This window comes from Papio anubis, chromosome 19 (genome assembly GCF_008728515.1).
Source record: "Papio anubis isolate 15944 chromosome 19, Panubis1.0, whole genome shotgun sequence".
Lineage (NCBI taxonomy): Eukaryota > Metazoa > Chordata > Mammalia > Primates > Cercopithecidae > Papio > Papio anubis.
The window spans coordinates 12,775,571-12,791,085 of NC_044994.1; the positions used below are offsets into that span (position 1 = coordinate 12,775,571).

Below are 15,515 nucleotides of genomic sequence, written 5' to 3' on the forward strand. Positions count from 1 at the left end.
ATCCTGATGCTGGTGCAATGGGAAAAAGAGAGAGCCCGGGCGAGCAGCGCCAGGGCGCGCAGAAGAGGGCAGGCGAGAAAGTGCCCAGCGAGGGCAGGCGCGGGCCGAGGGCGGGGCGGGCGCGGGAGGGCGCGAGGGGGGCGTGGGCGCGGCCGCCCGCTAGGCCTGGTCGGGCCAGGGGGAGGGGCGCTGGCGGGAGCGGCGCCTCCCGCCCTGGGAGAGCGGCGCGCGCGGCAGCCCCGCGGCAGCAGAGCGCCAAGCCGGGAGCGCGGGGAGCGCGGGCCGGCGGCGGCGAGGGAGGACTGGGGCGCAGACGGCCGGCGCGCGGCGCGGCTACCATGGGCGTGCAGTGAGCGGCCGCTCAGGACGACTTCCTTGGCTGCGCGGCGCTCGCGCGTAGCTCCCTGGCTGGCGGTGCGTCCCCTCGGTCACCATGAAAGGTAGGGCGGCGGCAGCCCCGCGGGGTTCCGGGCAGGGGGAACGGGCTTTGGGGCGCGCGGGAGGCGGTGGAGGTGCCTCCGGCGCGAACTTTCCCTTGGGCTGCTGGCCGGGGGAGTCGGGGCTGCCAGGGTGTCGGGTTCGTGCGCGGACATTGGGGGCGCACCCGGCTCCCGGGTCAGGCACGGCTGGAGACCTCGAGGTTGGGATTTTGAAGCGCGCAAGTATTCCCCTCCCCAACGCGTCTTTGCAAGTAGTTTGAAGCCCTTAGCCCAAGTCGTTGTTTACGGATTCCAGTTTCCAACTTTTTAATTGAAAAAACATGCCGAGGAGAGTGGAGGCATCGCTATCCCTCCCGGTCGGTTTTCCACTTCGCAGCGCTCCCTACGCTCGCCCCGTCCTCTCTCCTCCCGCCTCTTGCCGTTTCCCGGCCGGAGCAGTCCCCGCGCTGGCGGCCGGGTGTTTTCTCCGGGACTGGGGATGTTCTTCGTGCGCCCTCGCCACATCTGGCAATGATTAGGTGCCCGAGGAGTTCAGCTGGCTCGGGAAGTGCATTTGGCATCTTTCTTCATCAGATTCACCGACTGGAAAATAATTGCTCTCGGTTCCGCGTTCCTTCCACGTGCCCGCCTGTGGGGTGGGTGTGCCCACGTGTGTTCAGGGGTGATACACATCAGCCGGTTCGTCGCCCCCTGCGCGGTGTCCTCTGCAGGCCGGTTTCTGGAAGTGTCAGATGTTGTCGTACTTTAAAAAGAAGCGCAACGAGAAGGACTTTGCTGGGCAGACTTCTGTTTAGTGGAAACACGGAGATTTGTCAGCGGAATCCTGATTTATGTATGAGATAAATAACTGCAGCGGAGGCATCAAAGAGTCGTTCAGGAATGGGCCCGCGTGGTGTTTACACAAGGCTTCGTGTGAGAGTTCCTGGTTCTATGCTAGGATAACACAGCCCTGCGCCGTGCCGGGCTGGGTGCGAAATGCCATCTGACCGCGGTGACCGAGCTTCCAGCCGCCAGAGACCTGGCGATGTAATCGCTTTGACTTGCCAGGGTTGCTGTCCGAGGGAGGCGCCCGGGAAGCCCCAAGGCGCTTGGAAAGTAACTTTTGGCTCTGGAAAGTTTTTTTCTGAAGGGCAGCTCGCGGTGAACTATCCGGAGTGATGATACCCTACCAATTCACTCCTTTTCCAAAGGTGTGAGGTCTCCACGTTGGGAGACCTCGGGAAGGGAGGTGACTGACAGCCAGGTGAAAAGTGATCTGTCCCAGGCAAAAAGAAACAAAAAACACAACTTTCTGCCTAGAGAATTTCAAAATGCAGTGGCGTGTTTTCCTTCTGTCTCCATCTCAGTTTCTCTTCTCTCATTTACATTCTAGGAAATACACACATTCCTTAGCTAGCTCTAATTGAGGAGACTCCCTAGAGGAAAGAATGTCACATGGCTAAAAGTTATCTGGGGCTCAGTTATCATTTTAGCCAGTCAGTCTTCTCTTTGCTGGTCATTAAGGCCACTGGTTTTTAAAGCTTGGGAAGATAAGCCACCTACTCACTCCATTAGCTTCCACGTGGGTTCTTAAACCCTGAAAGTTTTGTTATGCTTTTTACTGGGTCAAGTACCGCTGTGGCACTTGAAATACTTTTCCACTTTATATCTGCACTGGAAAACATACCCAAAAGTCCTAAACACATTTTTGGGGAGATTTATGCTGCATTCTGGACCTACCCGCTGTGGTCAAGCACTGCCCAAAAGCCCCATACACTTTCTGCCCCAGTCAGGGAGGTTGGTGGAGGGATGGACTGGTGAATCCCTGGGTAGACTAATCATTTTGAAGGCCTCTTTTAAAAATGAAAATATTCCGGCGGGGCGCGGTGGCTCACACCTGTAATCCCAACACTTTGGGAGGCCAAGGTGGGCAGGTCACCCGAGGTCAGGAGTTTGAGAACAGCCTGGCCAACATTGTGAAATCCTGTCTCTACTAAAAATACAAAAAATTAGCTGCGCATGGTGGCGGGCACCTGTAATCCCAGCTACTTGAGAGGCTGAGGGAGGAGAATAACTTGAACCCAGGAGCTGGAGGTTGCAGTGAGCCGAGATCGAGCCATTGCACTCCAGCCTGGGTGACAAGAGCGAGACTCCGTCTCAAAGAAAAAAAAAAAAAAGAAAATATATTTCATGAGAGGTTTGCGTGCCAATTAAATTATTACCACGTGATCTGTATTTATTATGTTTGTCTGAGTGGTGAGGTGGGAACAGGAGGGGCAGTAATAATTTTTTAGTACCTACTAAGTGCCAGCCACTGTACTATACACACTACAAACATATTGCAATTAATCCTCTCAACAGCCCTGGGAGTAGATATTTCAGTCCTAACAGTATAGGTATGAAAACTGAGTCTAGAAGAAATAGGAACTGACAACCAGGAGGATAGGGTAGGCAACTAAAGACAAGACTTGTCAGTTACCCCGTGTGACTTGAAAGGCCCTAAGACACCAGATAGATAACCTCTGGTGAAGATGACTAGAAAAAAAAGTGAATCTGAGACAACTAACTGGCCAAGTAACCCGCAATTGGTGCTGTATCCAGGAAGAGGTGGAGCCACCCAGTTGGACCTGAGGCTTTGGAAGCCTAGACAAAAAGGAAAGCTGCTTTTACCAAGTGGAATTGTTTTGATCATTTGCCATAGGGAACCAACTAAAGGTTTTCCCCAGGTTCCTGATTACATCAAATAGTTATTAACTCACCATGCTTCAGAAAGCCAACATGATAGAAAACAATGACAAGCCTTGTAAATTCTTAGAATAAACGTGTTAATCTAAAACATTCTTGGCCAGGTGCAGTGGCTCATGCCTGTAATCCCAGCACTTTGGGAGGCTGAGGCGGGCAGATCACCATATAGTGAAACCAGCCTGGCTGACATATAGTGAAACCCCATCTCTACTAAAAAATACAAAAATTAGCTGGGCATGGTGGCGCATACTGTAGTCCCAGCTACTGGGGAAGCGGAGGCAGGAGAATCGCTTGAACCCGGGAGGTGGAGGTTGCGGTGAGCCAAGATCGCACCACTGCACTTCAGCCCAGGTGACAGAAGCAAGAATCTGTCTCTCAAACACACACACACACACACACACACACACACACACACACACAGAGACACACAGACACAAACACACAAAAAACACATTCTTTAGCCAAATTGAAAATCAGTGGACACCATAGAAGTTACAGAAGTTTATTTGCAAAAGCAAATATTCCTGTGCAAGTCAGATGCCTTTTTAGGGTACCAACGTGACTTTCTAATTCTGATGTTTAAACCTGTATATGGCCTTTGTAATGACGGGGCTCTTGGACTGTAATCCTGCGTGTGCCGTCAGTCACAGCGCCACCTATCTGTTGCATTCAGCAAACATCCATTTCCTCCATCCCGGGAGTCACAAGTACCAAAATAATGACATCATTATATATTACCCAGAAGAAAATTACTTTCCCCGTTGCTGCAGTACTTGAAGTCTTCCAAACTGGTTAAAACATGAAGTTTGTTTTAATTTATTTCCAATTTCATTTTCAATTAGCAGTACTACACCATAAATCTCATGGCTTTTTGGATACATATTCACATTCTTGACGAAGTAATCTGACTCCTCTAGAGTTAGGTGTGTCGTTACTAAATCACATTCTTGGTTCTTAAAGTTGGGGATATTGGTTAGTTTCAGTGCAGCAGCACTTGTTGCCTAAGAGACAGCCAAAACCAGCCACCACCACCCGGGGACACAGAGGTCCAAGCCAGTGCTATAATTTAACACAGAGAGGAGGCCGATGCCATGAAAACACAGTGTTCAGCTGCTTATTTTTTTACTTTTGTGCGTAAATATTTCTGAAATACTGTTTGGCAATAATATATTTAAAATGCACTAGTAAGCAGTATACTTCTCCCAGAGTTTTTTGGGACTCACAGTCTTTTTGCTTTTCCAGTGTCTCTCTAAGATTTCTTGTTCTTAACTGGGATAAGCAAACAAGCCTATAAAGGCAATTGCATTTAACATTGAAAGAGTCATATTTTCTAAAGGAAAATGGAAACAAAATGAGGCCTTTCTCCCTTCACTGATTGGTAATAGGGGCTGCCCTTCTCTGGGAGGCAAATTTACAATCTAATTATACTTTTGACTTTTCATTAGTTTGGGAATGCTTGACATTCTTAATCTGAGGTTTAATTATTGCTAAGTATAGATCTTCTCTGTGGTCTCCTATGCAATTTCCCAGGGTTGTTCCAGTGGCTGCAACCCTTTGCCATGTGGCTCATCCACTGAAAATGCGGTGAATGGAAAAAACTAGCCGATGATGGCTTTCATGCTGTGTCATAACAGAGCATCTCATTTTCATACTAGATGCTTATTCTCACTGTAATATTATTTCAAAACAACTCTTGCAACCATTGCCAAATATACTTAAATGGACCTGAAGTATTAGCTTTCAAATGGGAAAATGGACATTTAAATTTTGTGATAGAAAATACATTTTGCCGTGGGTAAAACCATCATGTGAGTGATCTCTCAGGGAGGCCAGCCTAACACACACTTCCCTTTAATAATAGCTGACATTTATTGAGCACCTGCCATGCCAGGCATTATCATTTCCTCCATTTGATGGTAGGAAAACTTGGGTTCCGAGAGGCTGTGTTACTTGTCTAAGGGTACCCAGCCAGTTGGTGGGGGGTGATCAGTATTCATGCTCAGACTGTCTGATTCCAGAATCACACGTGTAATCTCTAGCCCAGGCTCCCTCCTAGCTATACCCTAATAATGCATTCAAGCCCTACATCTTTGTGAAGTCCTACTGTGTGCTGTCACACTCCACTAGATACTGGGTGAGCAAGGTAGACAAGGCTCTATCATCTGGCCTCGTAACTGTAATGACCTAGCATCAGAGGTCTGAAGGATTGATGTGTTCTTCAGTCAGCCACTGGAGGAGACGCTCTAAACTGGAGCTCTTGCAAAGATAAAGCAGATTCCAGGATTGCTGCCCTGTGTAGCTTATCTTCTGGGAGGTTTTGCTTACCGCTGATTGAATGAGTGTGGGTGTCCCACTGTAGCCACCAACTCTGAAAATGGCCCCTACACTCGTCTTGCTAACAGGTTTGCATTGAGAAAATGAAATATTGTCAGAAGTGCCATTTTCATGAACAGACTGTAACCACCGGTGAGTGGTCAGTAAAAATAATAATACTACTAAGTATTTTAAACCAGGAACAGGAAAGTATAGACATTTTTCATAGAAAGTTCATTCTTTACTGCTGACAACAGAGTTTCTAACCACACCAACCATCTAAACCTTAAGGGAAGTAACTTCTCAGTCAAGCAGTGATTTGATTTCTTTTTCAGTGCATGACATTTGAAGAACCAAAACCAGTATCATACCTCAAAAAGGTCCTGCTGATTGCTTAAGGGCGTTTTGTAATTATACAGCAGTGAAAGCCAATATAAACATAAATTAGTAATCCCAAGTTAAGATTCCAAAGAGATTCTAGGAGCTCTCTTAACTTCTGAATTTATCAGGAATATTCTATCGATACTCTTAAAAATAGAACAGAAACTCATTTTTCAGCATGGGAGATTTAAAATGAAATACATGTATTGGACCTGGATATATTAAACATGACTCCTTTATGCTTCTTGAATGACGTGATATTTTACCTCAGTATCATGTGAGGTATTATTCACTAGCCTGTGATATTGGATGTTTTACATTTGGCGTGAAAAACTCACTTGTCTCTGGCTCTGTGGAAGAAGCCACATTTCTTTTGCCCCAGTTATTTTCTTATGACATAGAAATGTTAGGAAACTAGCTGATGTTTATAAAACAATTTATTATGCAAAGGCAAAACAGTCCCACTTTAAAGTAGATAATACATGCTTTAAAATATAACTGTCTCATAAAATACAATTATGTTTAGCGATCCCAGGCGTTGAACCCAGAAATGAACTGGTGAGGAGTGTGGACTCAGAAACCAGAGAGCCTGGTGACCTCAGGCAAGTCACTTCACCCCCACTGAGTCCCCAGTTTCTTTATCAATGTAATGAGGGACAACAATGGCATCTACCTGATAGAGTTGTTTTAAGGATTAAATAGTTGTTCAGAATGGTGGCTAGTATGTAATAAGAACTCAATTTGTTTTAGTAATTGCGATATTGTGTTATAACCTCCTGCTTCCTCCCAGCAATAAGTTAATTGCCAATTATGAGCCATCTACGTTAATTTAATCAGTGATGTAATTTAGACCATGAAGGCAAATGTTCAGTTCTGAAATGAAAGTAATTTTCAAATTGCAAATGTGTTAAAACAGACCTCAGGGATAGAAGGAGTGAGTTGTGCTCCACGTGGGGAAGTATTAGTATTGGTTGCATTCCAGCTGCCATCACTGCTATCATCATAACAAATGCAGGGACTATTCTCCAAGTGAAGTTTGTAATTGTAGTAATGAAACAGTTTTTCTATTTGTTATAGTAGTGGTATAAAATTGATAAATATATGGAAGTATATTTAGATTACCTAGGAGCACTATTTTTTTTTTAGTACTATTGCTCATGTGCCTACGGATGACATGATATTTTTAAAGATCTGTGTTTCAAATCCAGTGTCCAGTTTTATCCAGTAAGGATATGACATCAAGGAATCACAACATTAAACAAATCTGTCTCTAAAGTATTCGGACAGATGTATGTATATGTATGTTTTTAAACTATATGATGTCATGTCTATTTCATCAGTAGTATTAATTTTCCATTAAGCTGTCATGTTTTTGTTTTATTATTTATAATTGGGCCACCAAGTTCTAACAAGCTTTCATTTATTTTTTAAACAAATATTTAGTATGAACTTTCTGTGTGCAAGGCCCTCTAGAAATGCCAAATAAAATGAATAAAATATAGCTTCTGTGCTCATGGAGCTTGCAGTCTGGTGGGCAAGACAAGACTTATGTGTAAACAACTGGAATCCAAAGTAGGGAGTAGAACATGCCCTATTTGAGGTTCAGATAATCTGGCTGAAGACAGGGACATTTTCTTTTCTTTCTTTTTTTTTTTTTTAAGACGAAGTCTCGCTCTTGTCCCCCAGGCTGGAGTGCGATGGCGTGATCTCGGCTCAATGCAGCCTCCGCCTCCTGGGTTCAAGTGATTCTCCTGCCTCAGCCCCCCAAGTAGCTGGGATTACAGGCACCCACCACCACACCCGGTTAATTTTTGTATTTTTGGTAGAGATGGGATTTCACCATGTTGGCCAGGCTGGTCTAGAGCTCTTGACCTCAGGTGATCCTCCCAAAGTGCTGGGATTACAGGTGTGAGCCACCGCACCTGGCCAAGACAGGGACATTTTCATTTGCAGGAGAGATTTGAATTATAGTTCGTGTTTCAGATTACATTATATTTCATATTATATTAATAGAGTAAGCAACATTAGAGGAAAATGTCTTAAAAGAGAGGAGGGCTGATGACTCATGCTTATAATTTCAGCACTTTGGGAGGCCAAGTTGGGAGGGTTGCTTGAGGTCAGGAGTTTGAGACCAGCAAGGGCAACATAGTAAGATCCTGTCTCCACAGAAAAGTTAATAGGTGCGGTGGTGAGTGGCTGTAGTCCCAGCTACTTGGGAGACTGAGGTGGGAGGATCCCTTGAGCAGTGGCACAGTCTCGGCTCACTGCAATCTCTATCTCTTGGGTTCAAGTAATTCTCCTGCCTCAGTCTCCCGAGTAGCTGGGATTGATTACAGGTGCGTGCCACCGTGGCCAACTAATTTTTGTATGTTTTGTAGAGACAGGGTTTTGCTGTTGCTCAGGCTTGTCTCGAATTCCTAGCCTCAAGTGATGCATCTGCCTCGGCCTCCCAAAGTGCTGGGATCACAGGCATGAGCCACTGTGCCTGACCTGAAATCTCTTAAGTGTGACGTTTGAGTGTGGGAGGTGAGAGGAGACCAAATTCAGAGTCTTCTTGAACTGTGTCTATTAAACTTGAAATGTTGGTCCAACATTTGTAGATAATTATAGTATACTGCTTTGGCGTAATTGTTTAGATAATCTAAACAACGTTAATGGATTTCCAAACAAAAAACTGTGTCAGTGTTATTTTTAAAACAAAGACCTTTTTTTTTTTTTTGTCTCCAGAGAAATGGACAGCATTAGTTTTTCTTGCCCAATCACCCATGTACTTTAGGCCCTGCCAAGGCCCTTATTCAATTTAAGGCAGAGATTCAAGGCCTCATCCTGACTCTCTTATTAACATGATTAAAATGATTGGATGAGAATTTTCCTCATAGAAGAAAGGGAGGCGCATCGCCTCCCCCATAATCATCTATAAATGATAGATGCAGATGTCAAGGTTTTGGATGGTGTATTTACTTACTTCTAAGTTCTTGCAGTTGGTGGCTGTGGGGAAATCTGATTTAGCCCCCACTGCCAACTTAGGGGTAAAAGTAACAAAAACACCCTTTCTCAGTTTTGTTAGACTGTAAAGGAAGGAATAGGGTACCCATGCCTCTTTATTCTAAAAGCAAGTATCTGCTGTCTTTACAAGCATCAGCATTGCAAGTTGTGCCAGAAATTGGAGTCATTTTATGTCTATAATTTTGACTTTTGACTTGAAGAAACTATATAATTGAATCAAAAGTGATGCCGTTGTTGCAAAACATAAATTCAGTAAGCAACTGAGTAATCAAAATGAATCTCCTGTGACACTTTAAAATAATCTACAAGTATTTAAACTGCTACAGATTCCTTCATCCATTTGGGATAAAACAGTTGAATAGAAGGCCGATCTAATTCCCGGCGCCCACCCCCCACCCCCCGCAAAACATCCTGAACCTCAGATACTTTGTTACGCTGCACTGAGTTCATCCACCAGAAGAATACATAATAACTATGTTCCAGAAATGCCAAGACTGGAAAACGGAAACCACACAGGGAGCCGGATAAAGGTTTACATTTGTAAAGCTATAAAACCAGGGCAAATATTACCCATACTGCTCTTCGGGACACATCAAGATTAAAGAACACCTTTCTTCAGGTTTTACAGCCCAAAATACATTAAGATAAATTTTCTTCAATATCAACCAGGTACTTCAGTGCCAATTTGCTGAAGCCCAAATAGAACCCGCAGCACGTATTACTCTTTTTCTTATCAAGCTTTGCTGTTGGTCCTTACCCCAAATAGTCACCTCAGAATGGAGTTTTGTGTCTTTTGAAGCCAAATGATTAAAGTCCTAAGATATTTATTTTGGACCTTAAGACACAGTAGCTCTTACCACTGCCTCTGTCCTCTTGCTTCAAAGAAAACTCATATTTATTAAGCAGACGGTTTGTGTTGGATGTTTTCCATGTGTCCGTTCACATTTCCCTCCCCAAAATGTGGGAGATAGGAATCATTGGTTCCAGCTTATAGGAGACTGAGAGGCAGACGTGAGCTTATTGCTATTACAAGGTGGAGCCAGTCTTCAAACCCAGGTCTTTGAATTTCAAAGCCCACACATTACCATTAATTCTATCAGCCTCTGGTGTTAGGAAAGAAGTCTTCCAGGATATCACAGCAACAGAAGGCGGCATTCCAAATATTCAGCAACTCAGGCAACACGCTGTGGAAGCCACCGTTCCCATATGAAAGCAACTCCGTGGAGCACTGGCCAGTGGAGAGTGACTGTAGACTCAGGGGTCCTGATGGCATCAGTCATCTGGCCCCAGGGATACAGGGGCAAGGGCCTGCTACAGTGGGTAGTGGGGACAGTAGAAACACACAGGGACAGCTTGCAGAAACGCTCAGAGCAGAGGCCATTGTTCTTCAACCAGGTGGTTTGGAGGCACTTAAATATTTTAACAACCAATGATACCATACCATTTTGTTCTAAGAGTAATGACAAATGTACAAGAGCTGGGAATGGATCCTGTTTTAAGCAGGAGAGAGCAACCGATGGATACTCATCGGTTGACAGCACCACTGGACCAGCATGGAAGAGAAGTCTAACTTCAGCCTAGTCCGTGTCCGCGGGCCTTCAGGCTGGCTCCTAAAAATGTCTGCGTTTGGCTGCGTGTGGTGGTTCACACCTGTAATCCCAGCACTTTGGGAGGCCAAGGCCGGCCGATCACAAGGTCAGGAGATCAAGACCATTCTGACTAACACGGTGAAATCCCGTCTCTACTAAAAATACAAAAAATTAGCCAGGCGTGGTGGCGGGTGCCTGTAGTCCCAGCTACTCGGGAGACTGAAGCAGGAGAATGGCATGAACCTGGGAGGCGGAGCTTTCAGTGAGCCGAGATCGTGCCACTGCACTGCAGCCTGGGCGACAGAGCAAGACTCCATCTCAAAATAAATAAATAAATAAATAAATAAAATGTCTGCATTTGCTATGATGTTCGGTTTGGCATTTGTTGGAAACCTGCTTTGTGCTAGATATTGAAGGCTCCAACTTCAAACTGCATCTTCTGTGGCTTCAGGTTAAACTCTATACTCTGGCTTTTTGGGTGCATTTTCTGGTAATCTGATTATCAGTGCTGGTTAACTGTTGGACCTGAATACTTTTGTTTTTGTCTGTCTGACTTTTCCATTCATATGATCTTATTTTGCTTGTTTTACATTATTTCTTATCAAAGTTAGAGATGTACATAGTTTAAAGAGTCAGATAATGTTATAGGTTTCCTGAAATTCTGAAAAACAGCACTTTCCTGCCCAGGCCACCTTCATTTCATTTTCCATTCCCCAGAGGTAACCTCTTGATAACTTTTTTACCATTTTATTTTGGCATTTACCCCTCTGTCAGTTACCTGCTAATGCCTAAAAAAAGCATCCCGAAACCCTGTAGCTTAGAACAGCAGCTGGTTTTTTGCTCATGATTCTGCAACTCAGCCTGGACTGGACACGTGGCTTCCCTCAGGAACCTGGAGAATCACTGGGGGTTGCCGGAATGGCTGAGGGCTCCCTGGCTGGTCTCACGTTTTCCCTGCTCTCATCCAGCGATTTTCTCTCTCCAGGTGGCCTCTAGTCCAGCAGGGGAGGCGAACTTTTCACAGGGCCACTGGCTGCCAAGAGTATAAAGACAGAAGCCACAAGGCCTTTAAGGCCGGGTCCCTGGAGCCACCCACTCCCACTTCTGCCACATTCCATGGGACAGAGCAGGTCATGGGGCCTGCCCAGATTCCAGGGAAGGAAGTGGATTTGCACATGGAGGGCTGGAAGGAATTGCTGGTAGTCCTTTATGACGATGGTCTGCCAGGACCCTTGTATCTCTCCATGACATGCTTATGGTGCTCTTGCTTCTTTCTTTTTTTTTTTTGTCTTAGGCATTATATGCAGACTTCCTTTTATAGCAGAGGAGGGTTTTGTTCTCTTTCACCTTTTACCTTCCCCTAACAACCCTCGCAGCTATCTCCTGTTCCCGTCTACCTTTCTAATACAGTTACGGCGTAATCTCAGATCCACATTCAGTGTTGTTATTATTGTGACAATGTCAGTGCAATTCACAGCTGAGTCATATTTCTTGCATACCTTTTTGTTTCCCCCCACCAAGTTAACAATCCTCTTGCTATTTTAGTTCCTCATACGTACTTGATTGTTCATCTCCAGAGTCCCTTCCACTTTCCCAAATCTCTCCTCTGTGTGTTCTAACATATTAGGAATTCTTTCATTTCTGTCTTCTCAAAGAAATCTTTTCTGGAGCATTCTGACCAACTGAGGGTTAGAGTTAGGTTAGGATGTACACACACAGACACCCTCAGACATGCACACACACAGTCACATGCACACACACTGGGTTTGTTCCTTATTTTAGTGCAATGCATTCTCCAATAGCTTCCTGAGACTAGTGTGTGTGGGATGTACATTTTTGGGGATTCTGCTGGTCTGCAAAGGTCTTTATGTCACCCACTCATTGAATTGAGAGCTTTCTATATTGGAAATAATTTATCCTTAGAATTTCAAAAGCACTGCTGTATTTACTTTAGCTTCCAACTTTGCTGCTAAATGTGAAACTGTCCTTTTTTTCTTTGTAAAGTTCTTATAAACGATCCATTTTTTTTCTCTGTCTGGAATCTTTTAGGATTTTATTTTTGTCTTCAGTGTTCTGAAATGTTATGATGGAATGACTTGGAATGACTCTCTTTCCTTTCTTTGTTCTGGGCAGTGATGGGCCCATTCATCCTGGAAACTCATGTCCTTCAATGCTGGGAAATGTGGTTCACTTACTCCTCCAGTGCTTCCCTCCCTCTTTTCTTTTTCTGGGAGACACCTGTTGTGTGAATATTAGACCCTTTAAATTGATTTTCTTTTTTTTTCGAAACAGAGTCTTGCTCTGTCCCCTAGGCTGGAGTGCAGTGATGCAGTCTCAGCTCATTGCAACCTCAGCCTCCCAAGTAGCTGGTATTACAGGCACACACTGGCACGCCCAGCGAATTTTTGTATTTTTAGTAAAGACGGGGTTTCACCATGTTGGCCAGACTGGTCTCGAACTCCTGAACTCAGGTGATCCACCTGCCTTGGCCTCCCAAAGTGCTGGGATTATGGGCTGCAAAGTGATCCCAGTGAGCCACTGCACCCAGCCTCTAAATTGATTTTCTAATTTTTCCTTATTTTTACTTTTTTTTCTATTTGTATGCCTTTATTCTACTTTCTGTAATATTTTGACTCCATCTTCCACTCCTTACCATTGAGATTTATTTCTGTGATCATATTTTTAATTTCCAAGAGTTCTTTCTTTTTCTCTTTTTTGAGATGGAGCCACACACTGTCACCCAGTCTGGAGAACAGTGGTGTGATTTCGGATCACTGCAACTTCCGCCTCCCGGGTTCAAGTGATTCTCCTGCCTCAGCCTCCCTAGTAGTTGGGATTACAGGCATGTATCACCATGCCCGGCTAATTTTTGTATTTTTAGTAGATACGGGGTTTCACCATGTTGGCCAAGCTGGTCTCAAATTTCTGACCTCAAGTGATCCACCTGCCTCAGGCTCCCAAAGTGCTGAGATTACAGGTGTCAGCCACCGTGCCCGGCCCTTTTTCTCTGATGGTTGGTTTTTTATAGCATCCTGTTTTCCAGTTATATTATCTTCTCTTATCTCTGTAAGTGTATTAATGGTATTTGTTTTTTTTTTCCTAAGGTATTAATTTTCCTGCATAATGTAGATTTCCTCTCAATTGCTTTATCTGGTTTCTTTATTTTTGTCTTTGTCTTTTCATGTTAGAGGTTGTGTCAGTTGTCTGATGACCCTCAACTGTCTTATTTAAGGGGCAGAACATTACACAGGTCAATCGGAAACTTTTATACTGGTGGGTTTTGTGAACTGTGACCATCACTCTAAGTTTATCTGGTTGGGCTGTCCGCTGGGGACCTCCTGGAATTAGAACCATTAGTTTATTTTTTTCTTAGCTGGTCAAATTCCCCAGAGAAGAACCTTCTAATCTTTACCATGGAGGGTACTTTCTGGCTAAGTGGGAGAAGATGACCCAGGATCTGAGTGTTCAGTTGGTAAACTTTCACCTTTCCCCTGATTTCATTACAGTTCTCATCTCCTGTTCCTGGTGTGCACTAGACAAGAGAACTTTTGTTTTAAGGTTTCCAAGTAATAAACCTTGAATCTTCTGCTGTGGTTAAGGAGGGGCAGTCACCCAGCTCTTTGGGTGGGCAGCTCCAACTCCTCCTCTTTTTTTCACATACTATACAAATCATCCACTTAACGTGTACAATTCAATGTTTTTTTGTTATATTCACATATTTTTTATTCATCATTATAATCAATTTCAGAAGTTTCACCACCCTGAAAAGAAACCCCTAAACAGTCACTCCTCAGTTCCCCTCAAAACCACCAGCCCTAGGCAAACATTAATTTGCTTTCTGACTCTAGACTTTCCTAATGTAAACATTTCATATAAATTGAATCACACAATGTGTGTGTGTGTGTGTGTGTGTGTGTGTGTGTTCTGACTGGCCTCTTTTACTTAGCATAATGTTTTTAAGGTTTATCTACATTGTAGTATGCATCAGTGCTTCATTTTTTATTGCTGAATAATATTCCACTGTATAGACATACCACAGTTTATCCATTTATCAGTCAGTGAACATTTGGCTTGTCTCCCCCTTTTTTTGCTATTATGAATAATGCTGCTACAAACATTCATGTGCAGATTTTTATATGGACATATGTTTTTATTTCTCGTAGGTATAAACCTAGGATTAGAATTGCTGAATTGTATAGTAACTTTATGTTTAACTTTTTGAGGAATAGCCAGACTGTTTTCCATGGTGGCTGCACCATTTTACATTCCCACCAACAGCGTGTGAGGGTTCTGATTTCCCCACCAACACTTATTATCTATCTTTTTGGTTATAGCCAACTGCTTCTTAAACTTATGTTCCACCAGTCCTCCTATTTTAGCCTCACCTTTATTCCCAAATTCCTAAGCCTGTTCAGGATTCTGCAATATCAGTCATTGCTTCTTAGCTTTCCCAGCTGCTAGCACAGGCTTCAGTTTCAGGAGTGTGCGGGTCAGTCACCATCATGGTGTGGAACTCCTGAGCCCCACAGACCTGTGTCTTCCTCTTGGTCTGGCCACTCACAAGCTGTGAGACCTTGGGTCAAATTAATGTAATTTCTCTGAGCCTTGGTTTTCTCATCTGTAAAACAGAAACATAGTAGAATGTGGCCAGGTGTGGTGGCTCACACCTGTAATCCCAGCACTATGGGAGGCTGAGGCACGCAGATCACTTGAGGCCAGGAGTTTGAGGCCAGCCTGACCAACATGGCAAAACTCCATCCCTACTAAACATACAGAAATCAGGCAGGCATGGTGGAACAGGCCTGTAATCCCAACTACTCCGAGGCTGAGGTGGGAGGATTGCTTGAACCTGGGAGGCAGAGGGTACAGTGAGCTGAGATGGTGCCACTGCACTCTAGCCTAGATGACAGACCAAGATTCTGTCTCAAAAAAAAAAAAAAAGAAACATAGCAAAATGTGAAATAGCTGGCATACAGCAGATACTGACTAAATATATTAGTCTCTTCTCTTCCCCAAACATGGTGAGTATGCAAAAAGAGAAAGACTTTATCTTTTCCCTTTA

The 15,515-nt window shown here is 44.3% G+C and overlaps 1 protein-coding gene across 1 annotated transcript in view; it reads left to right on the forward strand.

The window, feature by feature from the left end:
* Positions 1 to 216: 216 nt before the first annotated feature.
* Positions 217 to 15,515, forward strand: part of COLEC12 (collectin subfamily member 12) — a 183,703-nt gene continuing 168,404 nt past the window's right edge. The window contains exon 1 of the mRNA XM_009192494.4: positions 217 to 440. Coding sequence (XP_009190758.2) covers positions 434 to 440 — 7 coding nt within the window. The 5' untranslated portion in view covers positions 217 to 433. The remainder of the gene's footprint in view (positions 441 to 15,515) is intronic.